Genomic DNA, 22612 nt, shown 5'->3' on the forward strand with positions numbered 1-22612 from the left:
GTTTAAGTTGTAGATATTATAAAAAGTGAGTAGATTTGGAAATAATTTCAAAAGTAACATATTTTAATAAATATTTTTTTTTAAAAAAATTATAATATTATTTTCAAAAATCCCTATAAGGACCTGCTTTGTCGATGATAGTACTTGCATAATTCATTGAATAAGACAAAAAGTTGGTTGTAAGTTATAACTTATGAGGCAATGTCTATAATAATGGGATTCGAGCAAGGAAAATTAAATCCTTAGGAAGATAACTTTCATCTATTAAAACTAAATGGACTTTAGATGAGGCCGGGGTGGGCATGCATGGGATTCCAGTTTTTCATTTTCTGTTTGGGACAAATAAACTCCAGCTATCTTCAACCTTCAAGACAAAAATCATTGACTGGTTCGACAAAATTAAAGATAAAAGAAAGGTACTGTTAAAGTATCAAAGTGGTACTTACTAAAAAAATCTTCCATATATATAATAAAATTTAAGTCATCCAACGAGGGTACAAACTAATAAGATTAGGATATAAGAGTACAAATAAATGGAATTAGAGTAATAAAATTTAAAAATATGTATGGTGTCAGATTTAAAAATATATATCTGACACCATTTGATTAGTGATGATTCATAATGTATTTTTATAAATATCGAAAAAATATGTTTCTGTATTATAACCATCCCTAAAAAAACAACTATTTTAATAAGATATAATGTTTATTTTTTTGATAATATCGAAGCTCATATAGGAGGGTTTTGAAAACAATATAATAATTTTTTTTTTAAAATAATTATTAGAATATGACACTTTTAAAATAATTTTCAAATATTTGCACTTTCCAAAAATTCAATTGAAAAATGTCTTTTTAAAGAGTATCAATTGAGTTTTAAAAGGATTAATTTTAGTTGAATTTTTAAGTTGTGTGAAAAGATAATTTTCGTATTTAAATTGGAAAATAATTTCAAATGTAACATATTTTAATAAATATTTTTTAAAATTATTGTATATTTTCAAAAATCACAATAAGCATATGCTTAGGTGATAATACCTTCATGATCATTGGATAAGACAAAAAGTTGATTATGAGTTATGATAATGAGAAACTAGAGCAATGACAAAATCGAGTGCTGTCTGGTCCCAAACATTAATTATCCATTTTAATTCTCTTATGTCAATGCCACCAACCCCATATTAAATGAATGGAATTGGGATACTGATAGCATATGGTGAAATAGTCACTTTGAAGTTACTTACACGAAATGTGATGTGAAACGTATCTTATGTAATTTAAAAATAATTTTTTATTTTTCAAAACATAAAATTGTTTTTAAAAATTCATAATATTGTTCTAAAAATAGTTTTTAGAGAATAAGTAGAAGTTGTATTTAAGGATAAAAATATTGGTAATCACAAATATATTGGTACTTTGATTTTAAATATATATAAAAAAATATCGATAGATATTTCTTTCACAAATATTGGTGGAGTAAAAATTCATAAAAATACTAGAAAAACTAGAGCAATCACAAGTATTGTCTAGGTCCCAAACATTAATTATCCATTTTAATTCTCTTATGTCAATGCCACCAACCCCATATTAAATGAATGGAATTGGGATATTGATAGAATATGGTGAAATAGTCACTAAGAAAATAAAGATTATGCTTAAATGAGAAAAACACCCAAGAGGGGGGTGAATTGGGTTTTTCAAAAACTTTTTCAACATAACAAGTTCAAGCACAATATAATAAAAAAAATAAAGAGATAGTTAAAGAATTCAAACTCGGATTTTATAGTAGTTCGACATTTCCTTGCCTACGTCCACTTTCCTCAATCTCTTAACCGAGTGAGGGTTCCATTAACTTGAAGCTTCAACCAAGCTTCCAATCTTCTTACACTTGGATTCCAGCTCCAATGAGCTTTTACACAATCTCTTCAAGATTCAAACTTTTTGAAGGCTTTAACACTCAATTTTTTACAAGAATGAATCCCTCAACTTAGCTCAATGATAGCTTAAATACAAAACAAAACTAGGATGGCTCACAAGGGTGCACTAAAAGATATGCAAGTGAGGATTTAATGCACTAAGAAAGAAATGAGAGCTTTTAAGGATAGAACAAGTGAGTAGACAATTGATTGCAAGTGTTTTCTATGTCATAAATGAAGTAAAGTTTTCAATTTATAGGTTTCTAAACTTGGGAGTCAAGAACAACAAAAAGTAGCCTCAACCGGTCGAGCTAGGGGTCGACTGGTTCACTAGCCGTTGGAGCATTTAATGTTTTGGCAGGTTACCATTACCTCGACTGGAGGTCAACCGGAATGAGGAAACCTCAACCGAGAAGGGAAGGCTACTAGAAGAGAAAGTGTGTTCTTGACACTCCTCGATCGGACCTTGACCGGACAAGGGCAACCGATTGAGCCGATTGGCCAGAGCCTTGACCAGTTCGGTCTTTTGGCCTCGAAAACCTATCTTTTTTCACTTCTTTTCTTTTCTAACATTTAGGCAAGGTCTTTAGGTAAATTAATATGTCAATTTCGAAACATTTTGCCTAAGGTACATTTGATAAAACTTGGGTTTTAATGAAATTGTAACTTTAAAGAACAAACCGAGTTTTTCAAAGATGCATAAAAAGATATGTAAACCCTAAGTGCACCCATACATTCATCTTACATTTATTTCCTATGATTAAAAGTGTTCTGAAAGTCTCGATCTTGTATCAATTTGATCATTTGATGAATTTCCGAATTTATACCTGAGATTCTTTACCATTCAAACCAATTAGTCACTTAACCATGGTTTGTTATCATCAAAACCTGATTAGGAGAACCCTTGGGCTAACAGTCACTTTGAAGTTACTTATATGAAATGTGATGTGAAACGTAGCTATTTTGTTATGTAATTTAAAAATAGTTTTTTATTTTTCAAAATATAAAATTGTTTTTAAAAATAAAGTGAAGTAAAAAATAGTTTTTAGAGAATAAGTAGAAGTTGCATTTAAGGATAAAAATATTGGTAATCACAGATATATTGGTACTTTAATTTTAAGGATATATCATAAATATCGATAGATATTTTTTCACAAATATTGGTGAAACGAAAATTATTTGAAATTCATAAGAATGCTCGAAAAACTAGAGCAATCATAAGTGCTGTCTGGGTCCCAAACATTAATTATCCATTTTAATTCTCTTATGTCAATGCCACCAACCCCATATTAAATGAATGGAACTGGGATATTGATAGAATATGGTAAAATAGTCACTTTGAAGTTACTTACATGAAATGTGATGTGAAACGTAGCTGTTTTGTTATGTAATTTAAAAATAGCTTTTTATTTTTCAAAACATAAAACTGTTTATAAAAATTCATAATATTGTTCTAAAAATAGTTTTTTTTTTTTTTTTTTTAAATAAAGTGAAGTAGAAAATAGTTTTTAGAGAATAAGTAGAAGTTGTATTTAAGGATGAAAACATTGACAATCACACACACACACACACACACACACACATATATATATATATATATATATTGGTACTTTGATTTAAGGGTATATTAGAAATATTGGTAGATATTTTTTTACAAATATTGGTGGAGCGAAAATTATTCAAAATTTATAAGAATGCTTGAAAAAGCTCCAAAAAAAATGATAAAATAAGCAAGAATACATGTTTTAAAATTATTTTGTATGTGTAATTGACATAGATATGATGAGGAAGAAAAACATCGGTAGATAGAGATATATCGGTAAATTTAATACTTGGATTTTAAGAATAATAAATATGAATTTTGGAAGTGTATAAAGTTAGAATTGAGTTAAGAAATATTTGATTTTATTGAATAAAAATAATTTATATATAAATATAATATGACATTGTAATAGTCCTTAGTACCAAAATGAAGATTGATGTGGTTCTATCATATTATTAGATGAAGGGAGTCCATCTTGTCGAAGACAATATTTATTTAAAATTTTTTTAAATACTTTTATTAAAATATGTTTTATTACATTTTAAATAAAAAATTAAATTAGTTTATATAAAATATTTTATTTGAGATTTAATTTCTAAAATTTTATTAAAAATATGTGATAACAACTTTTTCTATTAACATTAATTAATTTAAATAATTAAAATTATTAATAATTTATCTTATCAAATTAATTTTAATTTATAAAATATTAGAACTTTCTTAATTTTTTATATTATAGCAATTTTTTTGGGTAAAATTATATTTTTAATATTTTAAAATAAAAACATTTAAAATATAAATAAAATTGAAAGGATAAATATAAAATAAATTTAAGAGTGAGGTGATAATAATTTTTAAAAGTAGGATTAATGAGATAAATATAAAAAGTGTTAAAAATAAAAGGATAATATAAAATAAAATGATAATATAAAAACACGGGGGAAATTTGGGTCAAATTCAAATATGGAAAATTTCAATTTTTTCAAAAAGAAAACCCCAAAAAAATAGGTGATTTATCCGAAAAAATCTAACTATCAAACACATTTTTTAGTTCGTGTGTCGTTCCACTTGCATTTTTATTGCTGATTTATTTCGGGCAATTTTTTTCGATATTTTTCCGATATTCCTCCCGTTCGATAATTGGTGCTCAAAATCATTTTGGAGCGTCCGATATTTGATATATCGGTAAAATATCGCAGATAAAAACTGAAACTTGAATCCATTGTTGTATTCACTTTATTTTTAAACAAAAAGAAAAAATAGAAAATTTTAAAAATCATAAAAAAATAAAATTAAATATAGTATCATATTTTTTCTCATTTTACAACTCAATACCAATACTGAAAATCTTTAAATATAATATTATTTTAAATTACATATACTTTTCTAAATTTTTTTAACTTCTCTAAAATTTTTCATCAAATAAATAAATTCTAAATCAAATTGTACTTTATATATAACATTTTTGAATTTTAAAAATAATTAAAAACTAAAAAACTGATTTAATTAATTACTAATTAAATAAAAAAATTATAGAATATTATGTTCGTAATTTATTATTAAATGTACAGATGAAATAAAAAACTCAACTCATTTATATATTACAAAAGTTGAACTTCATTTATTATTCATTTTAAATAAAATATTATTAAAAATTATTATTATTCATTTTCAACCAAAAGAAATTTACGAAATTATGTTTGTAACATATACTAAAATATCATTTTTTATAAATAATATAATTTATAATTTTATTATAATATTATTATTTATATTTTAATAACTATTTATTTTTTAATTTATTTGTAATTACAAGACTATTTTCATTTTAATAAAACTTAAATTTAATTTAATTTATATTATATAAATTGAATTGATAATGTTTTTACAAAACCAAAACAAAAAAATTATCTTTAAAAATAATTTATCCAAACAAGTTTTTTTGTTTTTTATTTTTAAAAACAACTTATTAAACACCCTTTTTTTTTTTTATAAAAATAAAAAAATAAAAAATCTTGTTTTTTAATTTGAAAACAGTTTTTAAAATCAAGTTTTCAAAAATATTGCCAAGTGGCTCTAATGTCCCGCTCCCTCAATTTCTATAAAATAAAACAATTATACAACCTTCTAACGATCGACTCAATGGAAATTTATGATGATCAGAAGTACTATAATATTCTAAGATCCCATTTGATAGTGATTTTAGAAAATGTTTTTAATCTTTCTAATATTTAAATTTTTTTTATCATTCAAGTGTTTAAAAATTTTTGTAAAATCACTACCAAACATACTTAAACTTATCCAAATTATATTATCGGTTAATTTCTTTTCATCCTTATCACTATTAAGTGAAAAGAGTCACATCCAAATATGGAAAATTCTCTCCAAATATTAAAATATATATTTTTTAAACTACATTTAAAATATGATACGAAATAAATAGTAGATAATTTAATACATGCATGCACCCTGGGTTCCTAGAATAACCTCCTTTCTAAGGAAATGAGATGTTCTACTTCTAATACAGCCATGGACCAAATTAATGTTCCTTTCTTGGAAAAATATTTATTTATTTATTTATTATGAAATTAGTTTTATATAAGTTTGAATGCATATGCAATGCAACTACCATATTCAGTCACTTATGACATACTACCTCTAAAATGACTATTAACCAATTTCTTGATCTGTTTTATTCCACAATTTCAGTCTTATTTTTGAATATTCATATTTTAAATTAATTATTAAATTTGTATTTTATGAGGGGTCATTCTTCTCCCTTTCTTGGTTTCATGTTAGGGAAGGCGAGTCAAATTTAGGGATTTGATTTTGTAATTTAAAAAAAAAGGGAAAAAGGGGACAAGTCAAATATAGGAAATTTGATGGGAATCTGGTGAGGGCCGGGGGAGCTACCATTCTTGTGGTGCAGTTTTCAGCTACCACACCACGCACGGGGCACGCTCTTAGTCAGAACTTAGAACACACTTGTACCTGCCATCTTTGATTTAGCTAACCCCGAATCCCCCTTTATATTCCTCTCTGGATTCAGGAGCGGAGACTCAGAGATAAGCCAAGAAGCCATGAATCCCCTGGCGCTGATTTTCTGCACGGCTCTCTTCTGCGTCCTCCTCTATCACTTCCTCACGCGCCGCTCCGTCCGCCTCCCTCCGGGGCCCAAGCCATGGCCGATTGTGGGGAACCTCCCGCACCTGGGCCCCGTCCCTCACCACTCCATTGCTGCGCTCGCTAAAACCTACGGCCCTCTCATGCATCTCCGTATGGGCTTCGTCGACGTCGTGGTGGCCGCCTCCGCCTCCGTTGCTGCTCAGTTCTTGAAAACTCATGATGCTAATTTCTCCAACAGGCCTCCGAATTCAGGTGCCAAGCATATCGCTTACAACTATCAGGATCTGGTGTTCGCTCCCTACGGCCCCCGGTGGCGCATGCTCCGCAAGATTTGCTCCGTCCACCTCTTCTCCGGCAAAGCCTTGGATGATTTTCGCCATATCCGACAGGTACCTAGCTTAATCTCTCTCAGAAATGAATGCTTTCTCAATTTTAATCCATTTTTCGTTTTTTCTTCCTGATCGCTTCTATTATTTCATCGCAAATTAAGATCTGGTTACACAGATTTCATTTTTCCATAAAAACATCTAAGAAAATAATAGCATGTGTCCACCATCATTGTCTAATCCTGTCAGAGTATTTGCAGTCTCCACTCTCTGTGTATTTCAAACTTACTTTTCAATACTACACATCTTTTTGAAGAAGGCCCGGCTCCACAAGTTTATTTTTACTATTTTTTTAATGATTTTTTTTTTAGTAAAGTTGTTTTCCTCCGGCAGGTGGTGTCTTGTCCGAACTGACAAGTCCATGCATTCACGCGAGACTTTTTCCAATTTTAATGATTAGAAAAATAATGAGTTGATGAAAATTTATGTGACGTACAGGAGGAGGTTGCGGTGCTAACGCGCGCACTTGCGAGGGCGGGTCAAACGCCGGTGAACTTGGGGCAGCTGCTGAACGTGTGTACTACCAACGCCCTAGGGCGGGTGATGTTAGGCAGGAGAGTGTTCGGCGACGGCAGTGGAGGCGAAGATCCGAAGGCCGACGAGTTCAAAGAGATGGTGGTGGAGCTGATGGTCCTGGCCGGAGTTTTCAACATCGGCGACTTTGTGCCGGCGCTGGAATGGCTGGACCTGCAGGGCGTGGCTGCCAAGATGAAGAAGCTCCATGCTCGGTTTGACGCTTTCCTGGGCGCCATCGTGGAGGAGCACAAGATCAGCGGCTCTGCTGGTTCCGAGCGTCACGTGGACTTACTCAGCACGTTGATCTCGGTGAGGGATAATGCCGACGGTGAGGGAGGCAAGCTCACCGACGTTGAGATCAAAGCCTTGCTCTTGGTATCTCTCATTATCCATTTTCTTTCGTTCCTTTTAAAAAAAAAATAATTATATTTATTTACATTTTTTCCAGAAAAAAAAAAAAAATTATTAATGGGGTCAAATCTCCCAAATAAAGTTTGATATGGACATTACAATAAACTTTTGTTTACTTGTAAAAGTAAGAATTATTATCTGTCACTGTTTCGTCTACTTCTTGTGGTAATTTGGTACCTGAAATTGATGAAAACCGTCTGTTGACATGGCAGAACTTGTTCACAGCTGGAACTGACACCTCATCCAGCACAGTAGAGTGGGCCATTGCAGAGCTCATTCGCCACCCTGAAATGATGGCCCAAGCCCAACAAGAGCTGGACGCAGTGGTGGGCCGAAGCAGGCTTGTAACTGATTTGGACCTGCCCCAACTCACCTATGTCCAAGCCATAATCAAGGAAACCTTCCGCCTGCACCCATCCACGCCCCTCTCCCTCCCTCGGATGGCGGCGGAGAGCTGTGAGATCAACGGCTACCACATCCCCAAAAACGCCACTCTTCTAGTGAACGTGTGGGCCATAGCGCGGGACCCAGAGGTGTGGGAGGAGCCACTAGAATTCAGGCCCAACAGGTTCCTCCCAGGAGGGGAAAGACCAAATGCGGACGTGAGAGGGAATGATTTTGAAGTGATTCCATTCGGGGCTGGCCGGAGAATATGCGCGGGGATGAGCTTGGGACTGAGGATGGTGCACCTGTTAACCGCGACGCTTGTTCATGCGTTCAACTGGGAGTTGCCGGAAGGCCAGGTGGCGGAGAAGCTGAACATGGATGAGGCATATGGGCTGACCCTACAACGAGCCGCCCCACTCATGGTGCACCCACGGCCAAGGCTGTCACCCCAAGTTTTCGGGAAGTAAATGAGGTTGTTTGCCCATGATTAAAATAGAAGACTTGGTGATGGATTTGGCTGAATAATTATGATGTTCGAGAGCGAGTTTAGTAGTTTTGTGATGGGTTTTCCCTCAACCACCTGCATGTTAATACTGTAAACGATGATTCTCAAGGGGTATCTAATAATGCAATATGTTGGTTTAAAATTTAAAATATTTACTTCACAATATCGAGCGTAGGAGAAGAAACTAGAAAGTCATATGATGAATAATGTCCCCAAAACTCAAACAGAGATCATCACAATCTAAAGAGTCGTGCAAGGCGGCGAGTGTACCAACTACCAATAAAAGCACGAAAGCTGAACAAGGAGTAGCTTCATCTGTCATCTGACCAACCAGCCTCCTCACAAAATACCATATTCCAAGTCAAAGGTAGTATATATGATTTATTGGACGAGAAGTTGAGGCTCCAAACATCTTTAATACAGCACCTTTCAAACAAGATACTTGAAAATGTACAAAATCACCTCATCTCGAAACCAGGATTATAAAAGAAGACGACCTCCCGGACCTATCAGATGACCTGATCGTACAAAATCACCTCATCCCGAAACCAAGACTATAAAAGAAGACGACATCCCGTACCTATAATATGACCTAATTGACCGACATGTGTCTAAAAAGACGAGTCCAATTACCCTTATCCCCTTTATCCTTATATGCACAAAAGTCAATAAAGCCTACCGTAAAAAGTGTGCTGAAACAACTCCTTCATAAAGAAAGTAACTTTAAAAGAGAAGTCTCTTCCTCCTTAAGGGCTCTCTCTCTCTCTCTCCATCTTAAAGAAGAGAAAATGTATCTTTGTATCCAAAATGATTGAATAAAATATCTAATATGTTTCTTGAAGAATTTTAGCATATTGAAGAAGTATCATAACTCCTAATAGATTTAATTATCACTAAAATTATTGAAATAAAACCTCTAGATGTGTTGTGATCATGAATGCTTAAATACAGTAATTTTTATTTATTTTTAAAATAAATAATAAATTAATTAATTTAATCTTATATATTCTCTAGATCATGTGGTATCTTTTAATTTTTTAATATTAATTTTTTTACAAATTAATTATCAAATTTATAAAAACCCCATGAATAATTGACTAAATCGATTCTTCCCTAACTTTCAATATCTTTCATAAATAGGTAATTTTTTAAAATATTAAAGAGTAGCGTGGAAACTAATTATTAATCTAATTACGATATTAAATAAATAAAAATTAGATATTTTTGAAATTCATGTACTATATAGTTATTTTTTCATAAATAAATTCTTATTTGTAATTAATAATTTACATTAATAAAAATTTATAACATTACTTATATCATCGTAATAAATTTAAAAAATGTGGACTTTGTTGAGGCCTCGCGTCCGTGGTAATCCATGTAGTTGCCAAATGGATGGACGCACGATCTCAACCAATATAGATTTCTGGTTTAGTCGTTCCTGCAAAAGGCGTCTGGACAGGGTGTCTGGATACACCCTCCGATGGTATTGTCAGCCATGGTCCAAGAGATAAATCAGTTGGCCTTTTACTAGGTATATCAAAACTTACCTTCCTCTTTGTGCGAAGGTCCATATATATCGTCTCAGAAGCTCTATCTCCCTCTTTAATGATAGAGAGATATTTTGGCTTGTCATGATGTCTCTAGGTGGTGACAGGGTCATCATCACTCGTAGGGCGGCTGACAAAGATCGTGGGAGGCGCCGCAGCTGTCAGAGATCGTAGGAAGTGACTTGCCATCATTCCTGTCCTTTCACTCTGCAGGTGGCGGAACGTGGGCCGTGAAAGACTGTCGGAATGACGTAGTAAGACTTGCTTACTTTAGTCAACGATCCGGACAAACATATCCGGATAGGATATGTCAGTCGTTCGGATGTGATATGACGATCGTCCGGATGTGATGTTTGCGAGTGTCATGTGCTTCTCCCTGAGGAAGTCCGGATATGAGAAGCGCGTCACGTGTCTCCTTTGGGGGAAATCCGGATGGAGCTAATCCGGATAGAAATGTGTGCCACTTGTCATCAGGGGGAGGGGTCCCTACAGACTTGTCGTTCATTTCTTTCTCTCTCAATATATTATTAAATACATAAATTAATAATATTTATTAAAATGATATTTGCAAGTTGGGGGTGGGATGAGAACTATTAAATACATAAATTAATAATATTTATTAAAATGATATTTGCAAGTAGGGGATGGGATGAGAACTCGTGTTGGGATTTTTGATCCTAAACGTCTAATTGAAGGGATTTTGAAAAAAAATATTTATTAAAGTATATCAATTTTAAAACCATTTTCAAATCTACTATATTTTTTATAATATCAATTAAAAATTATCTTTTTATAAAACACCAACTTTAAATCAAATATGAAAATTATTTTGTGAAAAATTAATTTTAAAATTCAACTAAGTTTTCTCTTCAGAAAACAACTTTTACTTTAAGTTTTTGAAAGTACTATACATTTGGAAGTAGTTTCAAAAGTGTGATATTTTAATAAATATTTTTTAAAATTGCAATATTTTTTTCAAAATCTTGACACTTAAGATAGAGTGGGCAAGCATGGGAAAAAAATTTACATACACTCAAATTTATGTCTTAGACTAGGAACTGAAAAATTGTGGGGCATATGGATAATACAAAAACAATTATCTTACTTAGAGTTACTTATTATTACTTATTATTACTTATGCATTAATTAAAAGGAAAGTGTTAAGGTATCCAAATGCTACATATAGAACTTCAAATTCGGACTAAATTGAATATATATATATATAATGATATTTAAGTAATGAAAATTCAAACAACTAGGATTATGGTATAAGAATAGGAATAAATGAGATTATGATACAAATAATAACATTTGAAAATGTATACCTAAGATCATTTTATTGAGTTTTTTCATACATTTATTTGAGCTTAGGATTGCAGATGGTGCATGTTGGGAAGTGTCACAAATTCCTAATTAGTAAAGATTGAGAGATATTCAATGGAACGAGATGACTCGTGGTTCAAGGTGTAAATATAAAGAGTGAAAATATATTTTGAGAACCTAATAATTATATTTGGTTTTGTCCTCTATAATGTTCTCTGTGATATAATGAAAAGATTTTCTCTCGTCCGTGAATATAGGTATGATTGATCAAATCACGTTAAAACCTCATTGTAGCCTACTCTCTACGGTGAATGGTTTGTTTTTGTTTTTTGTTTTTATTTATTTATTTATTATTTTGTTCTTCTGACCACCCGGAATCATTAAAACCTCGTTGTAGCGCCCCTGCCTCCTGTGAAAGGGTTTGTTTTTGTTTCTATTTTTTTTTTTTTTTTTTTTGTTATTCTGATCACCTCGGAATTAAGCTGATGGGGCGACCAAATACGAAAGGGGAGAGAGAGAGGGAGTTTTGGGCAAACATGATTCCGAAATTCACGGAATCATTATTCTTATTTTAAAGTCTTGGGCGACGGTGAATAACTTTTTAAAATTTCCTAAAATTTTAAAGTCTCAAATTTATTTATTTATTTTAAAAATACCATTCTCAAAATAATTTTCTAAAATTTGATTTTAAAAATTTAGTTTTCAAAACTTTAATTCTCGAAATTCACTCTTCTAAAACTCCATTTTTTAAAATTTAATCATTTAAAATTCAATTCTTGAAATAATTTTCTAGAATTCTAATTTTAAATTTAATTTTCCAAGATTCAAATTTTTAAAATTTAATTTTCCGAAATTTCCACAATCCCGAATTTAATTTTTTATTTTTTATTTTTTTATGTCACATTCAAATAAATTTTCGAAACTCCAATTCCTTTTTATTCATTTACTTATTGATTTTTAAAATTCCATCTTTTAAATAACTCTTCAAAATTCTGTTTTTAAAATTTAATTCCAATTTCCAAAATTCCAATTTTCGTATCAATTTATTTAATCATTATCACTTTATTCATTCATTTATTTGTTTATTTTTTTAAAATTCAATTTTTAAATAACTCTTCAAAATTTCATTTTTTAAAATTTAATTCCAATTTCCGAAATTCCAATTTTCGTATCAATTTATTTAATCATTATCACTTTATTCGTTTATTCATTTGTTTATCTTTAAAATTCAATCTTTAACTCTTCAAAATTTCGATTTCTGAATTTAATTCAAATTTCCAAAATTCTAGTTTTCTTATCGATTTATTTAATCACTATCATTTTATTCATTTATTTATTTGTCTATTTTTATCAAAATTCAGATTTCCAAATTAAGTTTCCAATTTCCAAAATTCCATTTTTTTCATTTACTTAATCATCATTATTTTCATTATTATCATTATTCTATTTATTTATTTCAAAAATTCCTTCTTCAAATGATTCCAATCTTATGACTTTCGAATTTAATTTCTAATCTAAAAAATTTCAATATTTATGTACGTTTTTCCCAAAACCCCAATTTCCGAACTTAATTTTCCAAATTCCAAAATTCTAATTTCCTTCAAATTTACTCTCCAAAATTCTGATCATTAAATTTAATTCCCAAGACTCTAACTCCCAAATAAATTTCAAAAGTCCAGTTTTCACTCGAACGGTTTTGATTCCACTCTAGTTTTCAAATAATCTTCTTTTTCTTTTGATTTTATATAAGCGTGAATGCAATTTTCATAATTCCAAAATAATGGAATTTGTGATATTAATTCATGCAAGATTAATCGGGCTTTGGTAGGGGCCCACATATGAGTTTTCTCTTCTGATTGTAAATTGTTATGCTTGATGAGTATTGTTTGATCTTTGTCTTGCTCTTTGATATGCATGTGATGATTTTATATCTGAGCTAACCTTGTTTCCATGATAATGCACTATTACCTGCTGTCAAGATACGCTCCCACTCCCGCTTTGCTTACTCTTATGCGCGATTCGTTTTATTATTTGATCATTTCATTAATATCCATTGACTTCCTTATCAATTGCCACACTTCCTTCACCTTATTTAGTAGAGATCCGAATTTAGGGACTTAGAGGGGTGCTGCGGTCCTTATCATACCTTCCCGATAAGTAACCTGACCCCCGAGCCTAATCCGGTTTTTCACAGACCACCTTTTTCGAAATAATGAGTCACACTTAGGGTTTTATTTCTTATTTTATTTACCCTTTAAAAATAAAACAAAAATAAGTAGTGACTCCAAGTCCTTTTTTAATCAATAAATCATTTTTTAAAAATAAAAATTGAACTCGCCATCGAGTGGAAGCGCATGAGCCGAAATGCGGGGTCCACACTTACGTAATCTAACATTATTTATATTAAAGCTTTTGTTAACGCAACAAACTAGTCTTCAAATTGATGAATGGGGTTTTTTTTTTTTTTTTTTCTCATTCATACTGTGGACCCCGCATTTCGGCTCATGCGTTTCCCACTCGATGGCAAGCTCGATTTTTATTTGAAATTTTGATTTTTATTTGATAAAGAAAAATGACTTGGAGTCGCCACTTATTTTTCTTTTATTTTTAAAAAGGTAAACAAAATAAGAAAGAAAAACCCTAAGTGTGACTCCTTATTTTGGAAAAGGTGATCTACGAAATATCGGATTGGGTTCGGGGGTCAGGTTACTTATCGGGAAGGTACGGTATAAACCGTAGCACCCCTCTAAGTCCCTAGAGTCGGGTCTTTACTAATACAATGAAACTGACGTGGCAATCAACGAGAAAGTCAATGGATACACACCTAAATTATACACAATATGGGAATCAAAACACGCAATAGAGATTGACTAGAATGAGAGTGGATGCGTACCTCGACCACAAGCCACAATGCGCTATCAAGAAACGGGATTAGTGCACAATTAAGGAACACAAAAAATAGCTCATGCATATCGGAGTGCAAAACGAAGCTCAAGCAAAATACATTAAGAGCCCGTTTGGCAGTGATTTTTAAAAGTGTTTCTACCCTTAAAAACACTTTTAAGTGTTTTTGGGATGAAAATAAAGTGTTTGGCAAATTTTAAAAAACACTTTTGAAAATCTGGAAAAACACTTGAAGTGATTTTTAGAGAATCACTTGATAGGTGTTTTTTTAAAAAAAACACTTCAATTTTTTTGAAATATTCCAAAAATGCCCCCCAGTGATAAATCAATTAGAAAAATCTTTTTTTTTTTTCCAGAAATTAATAGGTGGTCATATATTGTTTTACTTTTAAAATTATCTTTTATTCAATGTTCTTTTTTTTTTTTTATTGATTTAGATGTTTTTTGTAAATATTTTTTAAAATTTTAGTATAGTGATAAAAAAATTATTATTTTTAATTAGAAAAGTCTTTTTTTTTTTTTAGAAATTAATAGGTAATCATATATTGTTTTAATTTTAAAATTATCTTTTATTCAATGTTATTTTTTTAGTGATTTAGATGTTTTTTCATTAATAAAAAGTTTTTTTTGTTTATCATACCATTTTTTTTTAATTAAAATTGTATGTCCTTTTTGGTAATTTATTAATATTAAAAGTGTTTTTATATTTATACAATATATTATCAAAAACACTTTAGAATCATTTTTTCTGATTATCATAAAAGTGTTTTTCACAGAAACACTATAACAGAAAACACTTCAAATAAAAACACTTCCACTAGAATCACTACCAAACGGGCTCTAAGTACGACAATTGACAATAAAAAAAGGATCACACATAGGGCCCCCACCAAAGCCCAATTTATTACTCATGAACTAGTCTCACAAATTCCGTGTTTTAGAATTATGAAGAATTTATTATTGTTTATGTAGAATCAAGAAGATCAGAAGATTATTTAAGAACCGGAATAGAATTAAAACTATTCAAGTGAAAACTGGATTTTTGGAATTTACTTGAAAATTGGAGTATTGGGAATTGAATTTAAAATATTAGAGCTTCGGTAATTAAAATGAAATTTGCCAAAGAAGATGAGAAATGAACTTTAGGAAATTGATTTGCGAGAATATGGGTTTTGAAAGTTGAATTTGTAATAATAATAATAATAAGGAGTGAACTTTAGGAAATTGAACTGCGAGAATATAGATTTTTAATAATAATAATAATAAAAAAAAATAAACTTTAGGAAATTAAATTGCGAAGATATAGATTTTTATTAATAAGTATAATAATAATGATAATAATAATATTAGGAAATTGAACTGAGCGAGAGTATAGATTTTTAATAATAATGCTAATAATAATGCTAATAATAATAATAATAATAATAATAATAATAATAATAACCATAATAATGATAATAATAACAATGAGGTTTTGGAATAATAATAATAATGATAACAAGATTTTGAAAGTTGAATTAATAATAATAATAAGAATAATATTTTAAAAGTTGAATTAAGAATAATAATAACAATAATATTTTAAAAGTTGAATTAATAATAATAATAAGATTTTAAAAGTTGAATTAATAATAATAATAATAATAATAATAATAATAATAATCATAATAATAATAAGAATAATAAGATTTTTAAATAATAATAATAATAAGGTTTTGAAAGTTGAATTAATAATAATAATAATAATAATATTTTAAACGTCGGATTAATAATAATAATAATAATAAGATTTTAAAAGTTGAATTAATAATAATAATAATCATAATAATAATAATAATAATAATAAGATTTTGAAATAATAATAATAATAATAAGGTTTTGAAAGTTGAATTAATAATAATAATGATATTTTAAAAGTTGAATTAATAATAATAATAATAATAATAATAATAATAATATTTTAAACGTCGGATTAATAATAATAATAATAATATGGACTTCAAAAAAATGGGCCTTAATAATGATAATAATAGGCCTTGGACCTCAAAAAAAGGGCCTTGGGAATGAATAGTACAGGGGGCATGAGGCCCTTCATTAACGCGACTAGGCTTGGGCTTCCCCACCAGGCCCATATCCATCATCTTGGACAGGCCCCAAGCTCTAACTCCATCACATGCTTGGATTGGGCCCCAACTCAAGCCCAAATTAAAAGCAAACCCAAGAACACCAAATTCTCTCACAGCCCACATCTCCAACCTCCGCCTGGGCATCACCATCTAAATACTCTGTGTCCTCGAGCTCACCGTCAACCTCATCGCCTTCTTCATCGGAACCCCACATCTCATCATCCTCTTTCAAGGTTCGCCGCCCACGCGCACTCACACGCGCTTGCTCTGGTTGCCGAAGCCAAGGGTTGAACCAGTCTTGGACAGCCGCAATAACGTCAGTGCGCGGGCATCTGCTCAGTTCTCATGTTAGACGAAGGAGATGGGCCTTCCGATCAGGGTTGAGGAGAAAAAGGGAGGAAGCGATCCTGCTCGTTGGAGCAATGCGCCAGGTGACCATGGAGATCGGTGGAGAAGTTACTCCTAGCCTCTGAGACGAGCAATGGAGGAGGAGAAGCTCCACTGCCGCCATTGATTCAGCTGACTGGGCAAGCTTGAGGAGGCGGGTATGAAGGATGGCGGCCATACATGGCTATGCGTGGCCACGTGAGAACGAGAGGAATGAGTGCAATGGACAAGGAAAATGGGTTTGGATAAGTTTAGAGATATGATATGCATGGGCTGCTAGAGAGGAATATGATGGATGAACATGGAGTATACTATGGATGGGAAGGTAGGGATGACTATGCGCATGGAGCTCCATGCACACGAGAAGACAGAGAATCAAAGGGTTAGTATAGATAGCATGGGATCTCAGACTTCAATGTCTTCAATATTGCGTTCTCTGCATCACTCCAAACATGACGCTGGCTTTCAGGATGGAGGCAAACAGAGCAAAGGAAAAAAAAAGCAAAACCAAGCATGGATAATCGAAACAAATGGAACCCATAACAGCCTCATGTTGTGCATTAATCCCTGGGCTTAGATGGAGGTGGGTGAAAATAAAGGATCATCAAACAAAACCAGAGCATGGTTGCAGATATATTATGGGGAAAAACAAAGACGAAATCACCTTAAGCAAGAACCATTAAGAAGGGATATATGGATATGCTTACCCTCAACACACAAACATCACCCAAGAATGGACAGAGAAAGAGAAGAGAACCATACCTGTGAGTGATCTTCTCTAACAAGATCGAGCCAAAAACTCAGCAAAGCATCCCTCTTTTCCCTTGCTTAGCTTTCCACCATTCTCTCCTTTTCTTCCTTTCACTATCTCCCATCTCTCCCTCTTGTCCCGTCTTTTCCTCTCTGGCCCCCCACTTACTCCTCCTGCCACAGCCCCAAAGAAAAGATATATTTATTATTATTTTTTCTTTGCTGGCAGCTTCTCCTCCGAGCTATCTCTCGCCGCCACCAGCAGCTCGCCTCATCCCATCCCATGGCCGCCCGTTTCCCAGGTGGTCAGTATATATATATATATATAAACAATCAGATGTCTCTCATGGGGGGTCTACACATACTTTTATTCATTCATGTATAGAGTATATATGAAGGATAATCACCATTCTAAGAATGGGAAAGAATGATACAAGGAAGGAATGATATAAGGAAATAATGATACAAGGAAAGGAATAATATAAGGAAATAATGATACAAGGAAAGCATTCCTAATATCTCAACACTCCCCTCTTAAGGAAAAAATGATACAAGGAAAGTATTCCTAATATCTCAACACTCCCCCTCAAGTTGGTGCATAGATGTCACACATGCCCAACTTGTTTAAAAATTTTGAGAACACTTGTCTTGAGATAGCTTTGGTGAGGATATCAGCCAATTGATCTTCTGATTTAATCTTAGGCAATTCCACAATCTTATCATCCAACTTCTCCTTAATGAAGAATCTATCCACCTCGACATGCTTTGTATGATCATGTTGTACTGGATTATGTGCAATGTCACATGCAACATTATTGTCAGAAAACAATCGGATTGGTTGCCTAGATAGGTAACCTAAATCCTGTAAGAGGAGTCTTAGCCATAATGCCTCACAAAGTCCTAAAGCCATACCCCTAAATTCTGCTTCTGCACTTGAATGAGCAACGACATTATGCTTCTTACTTTCCATGTCACAAGATTACCACCTACAAAGATAAAGTAACCAGATGTAGACCGCATAGCATCCACTGTACCGACCCAATCAGCATCAGTATATACTTCTATACTCTGATGATCAACATTTTTAGCGAACAAAATTCCCTTCCCAAGAGCATTCTTCAAATACCTCAAAATACATATGATTGCATTCATATGTTGTTCTCCAGGATTATGCATGTATTGACTCACTATACTCAGTGCATAAGCAAGATCTGGTCTGGTATGAGCTAAGTACATTAATCTCCTTACAAGTCTTTGGTATCTTCCTTTATCGGTTGATACTTGATTAGGCTCAACACACAATTTCAGACCTTTTTCTATTGGTGTATCCAAGGATAGAAATATCGGTAAATACGGATATATCGGTACTTGGATTTTACGGATATATCGGAAATATCGGTGGATTTTTCATCAAATATCGGTGAGACAAAAATTATCCAAAATTGATGGGAATGCTTAGAAAAATCCAAAGAATGATAAAATAAGCAAGAATATACATGTTAAAGTTATTTTATAACTGTAATTGACATAAATATGGTCAAAGAAAAAAATATCGGTAAATAGTTTACGATACTTGGATTTTAAGAATAGAAAATATGAAATTTGGAATTGTACACTTAGAAAGTTAGAATTGAGTTAAGAAATATTTGATTTTATTAAATGAAAACAATTTACACATAAACATAATACATATGACATTGCAATGGTCCTTAATACCAAAATGAAGATCGATGTGGTTCCATCATATTGTTATTGTTAGATGAAGGGAGCCCATCTTGTTGAAGACAATATTCATACCAGGACATGGAGTTTCGATAGTATTGATTGTATGTACGAACATGCCATGCATAAATTTCTTGAGTCTACCAACAACTTGTCCATGGATAGGAAATCCAAGGTTTTCCCATGTGCTCGTTTGAAATCCTTGTTGTTGCAACTGATGTGGAAGGTAGTATGGCATTTGTGTGGAAGAAGGATAGTTATACCTTTCATACTCTTCATCAGTGGAACTTGAAAGATTTTGAGGAGGCTGACCATAACTCATTGCATAAGGGGCATAAATGTTGGCTTCGTTTGATGAATCACTGAATTGAGTCTCTACACTCATCGACTCAAAACTGGCCGACAATGAGTCCTCGTTGTACAACATCATCCTTCGTTGTCTTCCTCTATATGGCTTTCCAATGGCTCCAACACCTGGACCGGCTCTTCTAGAGCCGTGGTCTTCATCTTGAGTACAATGTGTGAAATCATCTTCACAAGTAAATGCCAATGGTTGTCCACTTTGTTGTTGTTGTCTAACATCCCCTTCATCATTTCCAAGGTCGCTACCATCATTGGTCCCCTCTTCTCTTGAACCATCATAACCGGAAGCGGAGGCGAAAGTACCAGTAGCACTAGGTCTACTACTATGTTCAACACTCGTGGAGTCAAAAGAAGGTCGAGAAGTGACTGCCGGCTGAGAAATTCCTTGTCAAAATGAATATCTCGTGTCTTGGCTGAAACTATCAGTATGAACTTCTTCGGATAACACTCAATCAACATCAACACCTGCTTCTCGGACATGTGCGGCAATTCGTGGGTCGGGATTTCCATCTTCATCATCTAAATGAAGAGGTCTAACCCATTGAAACAATTGGTTATCTTCTTCTTCACCAACCTCAGTTGCAATGTCAAGTAAATCGAGGTAATCTTTCTCTGCAACTTTGTCATGTTCTGCTTCCATGTCACGTATCTTTAGTTTCATGTTATAATAATAGAAAACTAATTGTTGGAGCATCGGGTAAGCAAGCCGATTTCTTTGTTTTGTATGAATTAAGGCAAACGTGCTCCAATTTCTCTCACAAGCTGAAGATGATGCAGTTTGCGATAAAGCCTTGATGGCCAACCTTCTTAATGTAGGAGTGTGATTTCCATACATGAACCACCATTCAGCTACAACCAAATAAATGATATCAATACTTATATTGGAAAGTTACAATAATATGCTAATGAAATGAATTATTAATTCACAAATAATACTCACCGGGAACCATTTCTGACCTCGAAGCAATCGCTGCTCGATCACCGAATCCTCTTTTTGCATCTCGAAATAGTATAATCTACATATTAAATAATTGAAAGTGAAAAAGTTGAGTAAATGAAATTCAATTATTTAATTTATATTATAACTCTAATAATTTACCTCATTTCCAAATTGACTAAGACCTTCTGATGTAGGATCTAATTTCGCAAAGACTTCATGAACAGCTTGAAGTAGATCAGGATCAGTACCAACTCCACGTTTATATTGAAATCTTGGATTAAGAAAGAATGCTACAATAGTAAAGTAGAAATGTAAAATTAGAATGTTATGAAAGAAACATATTAAATACCTATAAATTTCAAAGATGAATAATACTTACCTGCTGCATGAAGAGGATGTTTAAGAGTTCTATCCCAACGATCTGCAATTATTTCTAACACCCATTCTTTAGCATTAAGTCGAATGAGGTTCTCTTTCATAACTCGAATCAATTCATACACAAATGGCATTGTAGGAACAACTTCTGAATCGACAATGCGAAGAACTGTGTATAACGCCTCATATATTGACACTCACTTTCCCACTCTTTCCCAGTACGCATGGTCAAACATAAGTGATTCAACTTCTTTGCCGATTAATGTGCGACTTAAGTTGTGTTGTGCCCATTCATCACTGATAAACACTTTCTTCAAGTTTGCTTTCTTTTTCAAAAGACTGTCGAGGGCTATATAATTGGTTGCAAATATTGTTGCTCCAGGACGAACTATGTCTCCACCACACACCTTCCGCATCTGTGCAAGCAACCAACCATGGTTATAAATGAAGTTGGTTATCTTTCGAGCCTTTGTAATCACATCTGCAACACTCGTCCTTTTACCGATGTCTTCGAACATTAAGTCGATGCAATGTGCTGCACACGGAGTCCAATAAAGATTGTATTTTTTCATTAACAACTTCCCCGCCTTCACAAATGCCGACCCATTATCTGTAACTATTTGGACCACATTTTGTTTGCCAACTTCCTTGATTACATCCTTCAACAAACCATATATGTATTTGTTGTCCTTTATATTATTTGATGCATCAACAGATTTGAGGAAGATTGTGCTACCTTTTGAATATACCATGAAATTAATTATGCTTAATTTCGTGGGTCCAGTCCATCCGTCAGACATAATCGTGCATCCATAAGTCTTCCACTTTTCTCTTTGAATATTGACATAAGCTTCCATGTCTTTGTACTCCATATCCAAATACTCGTGTTTGATTTCATAAGGAGGCGGTGGTTCTATACCCATACCTACCATCCATATATAATTAAAACATATAAGAACATTTGTGGCAATCATACTATATAAATAGTAATGATATTGTTAAAATGAATACAACTTTTAAAATTATAGTAATTACCTGCTTGTTGTGCACCAATAATCATGTTCTTGAAGTGGTGAGAGTCTGCTTTATTGGGCGGAACACTCTCATATATGAAGAACTTACTGATCAAAAGTCCCATGGTTTCCTTGATGGCACCACATTTGAAAAGATTTTTCATAGTTTTCTGTCTTGCCGCTGAAGATTTGTACAATGAGGGTGCATCAGGCAGTGATGGATCTGAATATCGAACACTTTGCGATTTTCGCATTTGCCTTGTTGTTGGATTGGTTGGATGTGAAGACTCGCCTATTATAATTATTAAAATTAAACATATATGCTAATTTAATATTATTGATAAAGTTGATAAGAAATAGTAATAATTC

At 32.5% G+C, this 22612-nt stretch overlaps 2 protein-coding genes across 2 annotated transcripts; one reads left to right on the forward strand and one right to left on the reverse strand.

Moving 5' to 3' along the window:
* The first annotated feature begins 6373 nt into the window (after positions 1 to 6373).
* F3'H (flavonoid 3' hydroxylase) lies at positions 6374 to 8934 on the forward strand. The gene is given in 3 exon segments (NM_001280987.1): positions 6374 to 6974; positions 7410 to 7862; positions 8111 to 8934. Coding segments are annotated over 3 exon segments (1530 nt in total). The 5' UTR covers positions 6374 to 6539; the 3' UTR covers positions 8753 to 8934.
* A 10454-nt stretch (positions 8935 to 19388) lies between these two features.
* Positions 19389 to 20991, reverse strand: LOC104882295 (uncharacterized). The gene is made up of 2 exons (XM_010664953.3): positions 20856 to 20991; positions 19389 to 20764 (listed from the first exon to the last, which is right to left on the reverse strand). Exons 1-2 carry the CDS (start codon positions 20863 to 20865, stop codon positions 20364 to 20366), a joined length of 411 nt encoding a protein of 136 aa, XP_010663255.3. The 5' UTR covers positions 20866 to 20991; the 3' UTR covers positions 19389 to 20363.
* Between the last annotated feature and the right edge of the window lie 1621 nt (positions 20992 to 22612).

The sequence above is a fragment of the Vitis vinifera genome, chromosome 17 (assembly GCF_030704535.1).
Source record: "Vitis vinifera cultivar Pinot Noir 40024 chromosome 17, ASM3070453v1".
Lineage (NCBI taxonomy): Eukaryota > Viridiplantae > Streptophyta > Magnoliopsida > Vitales > Vitaceae > Vitis > Vitis vinifera.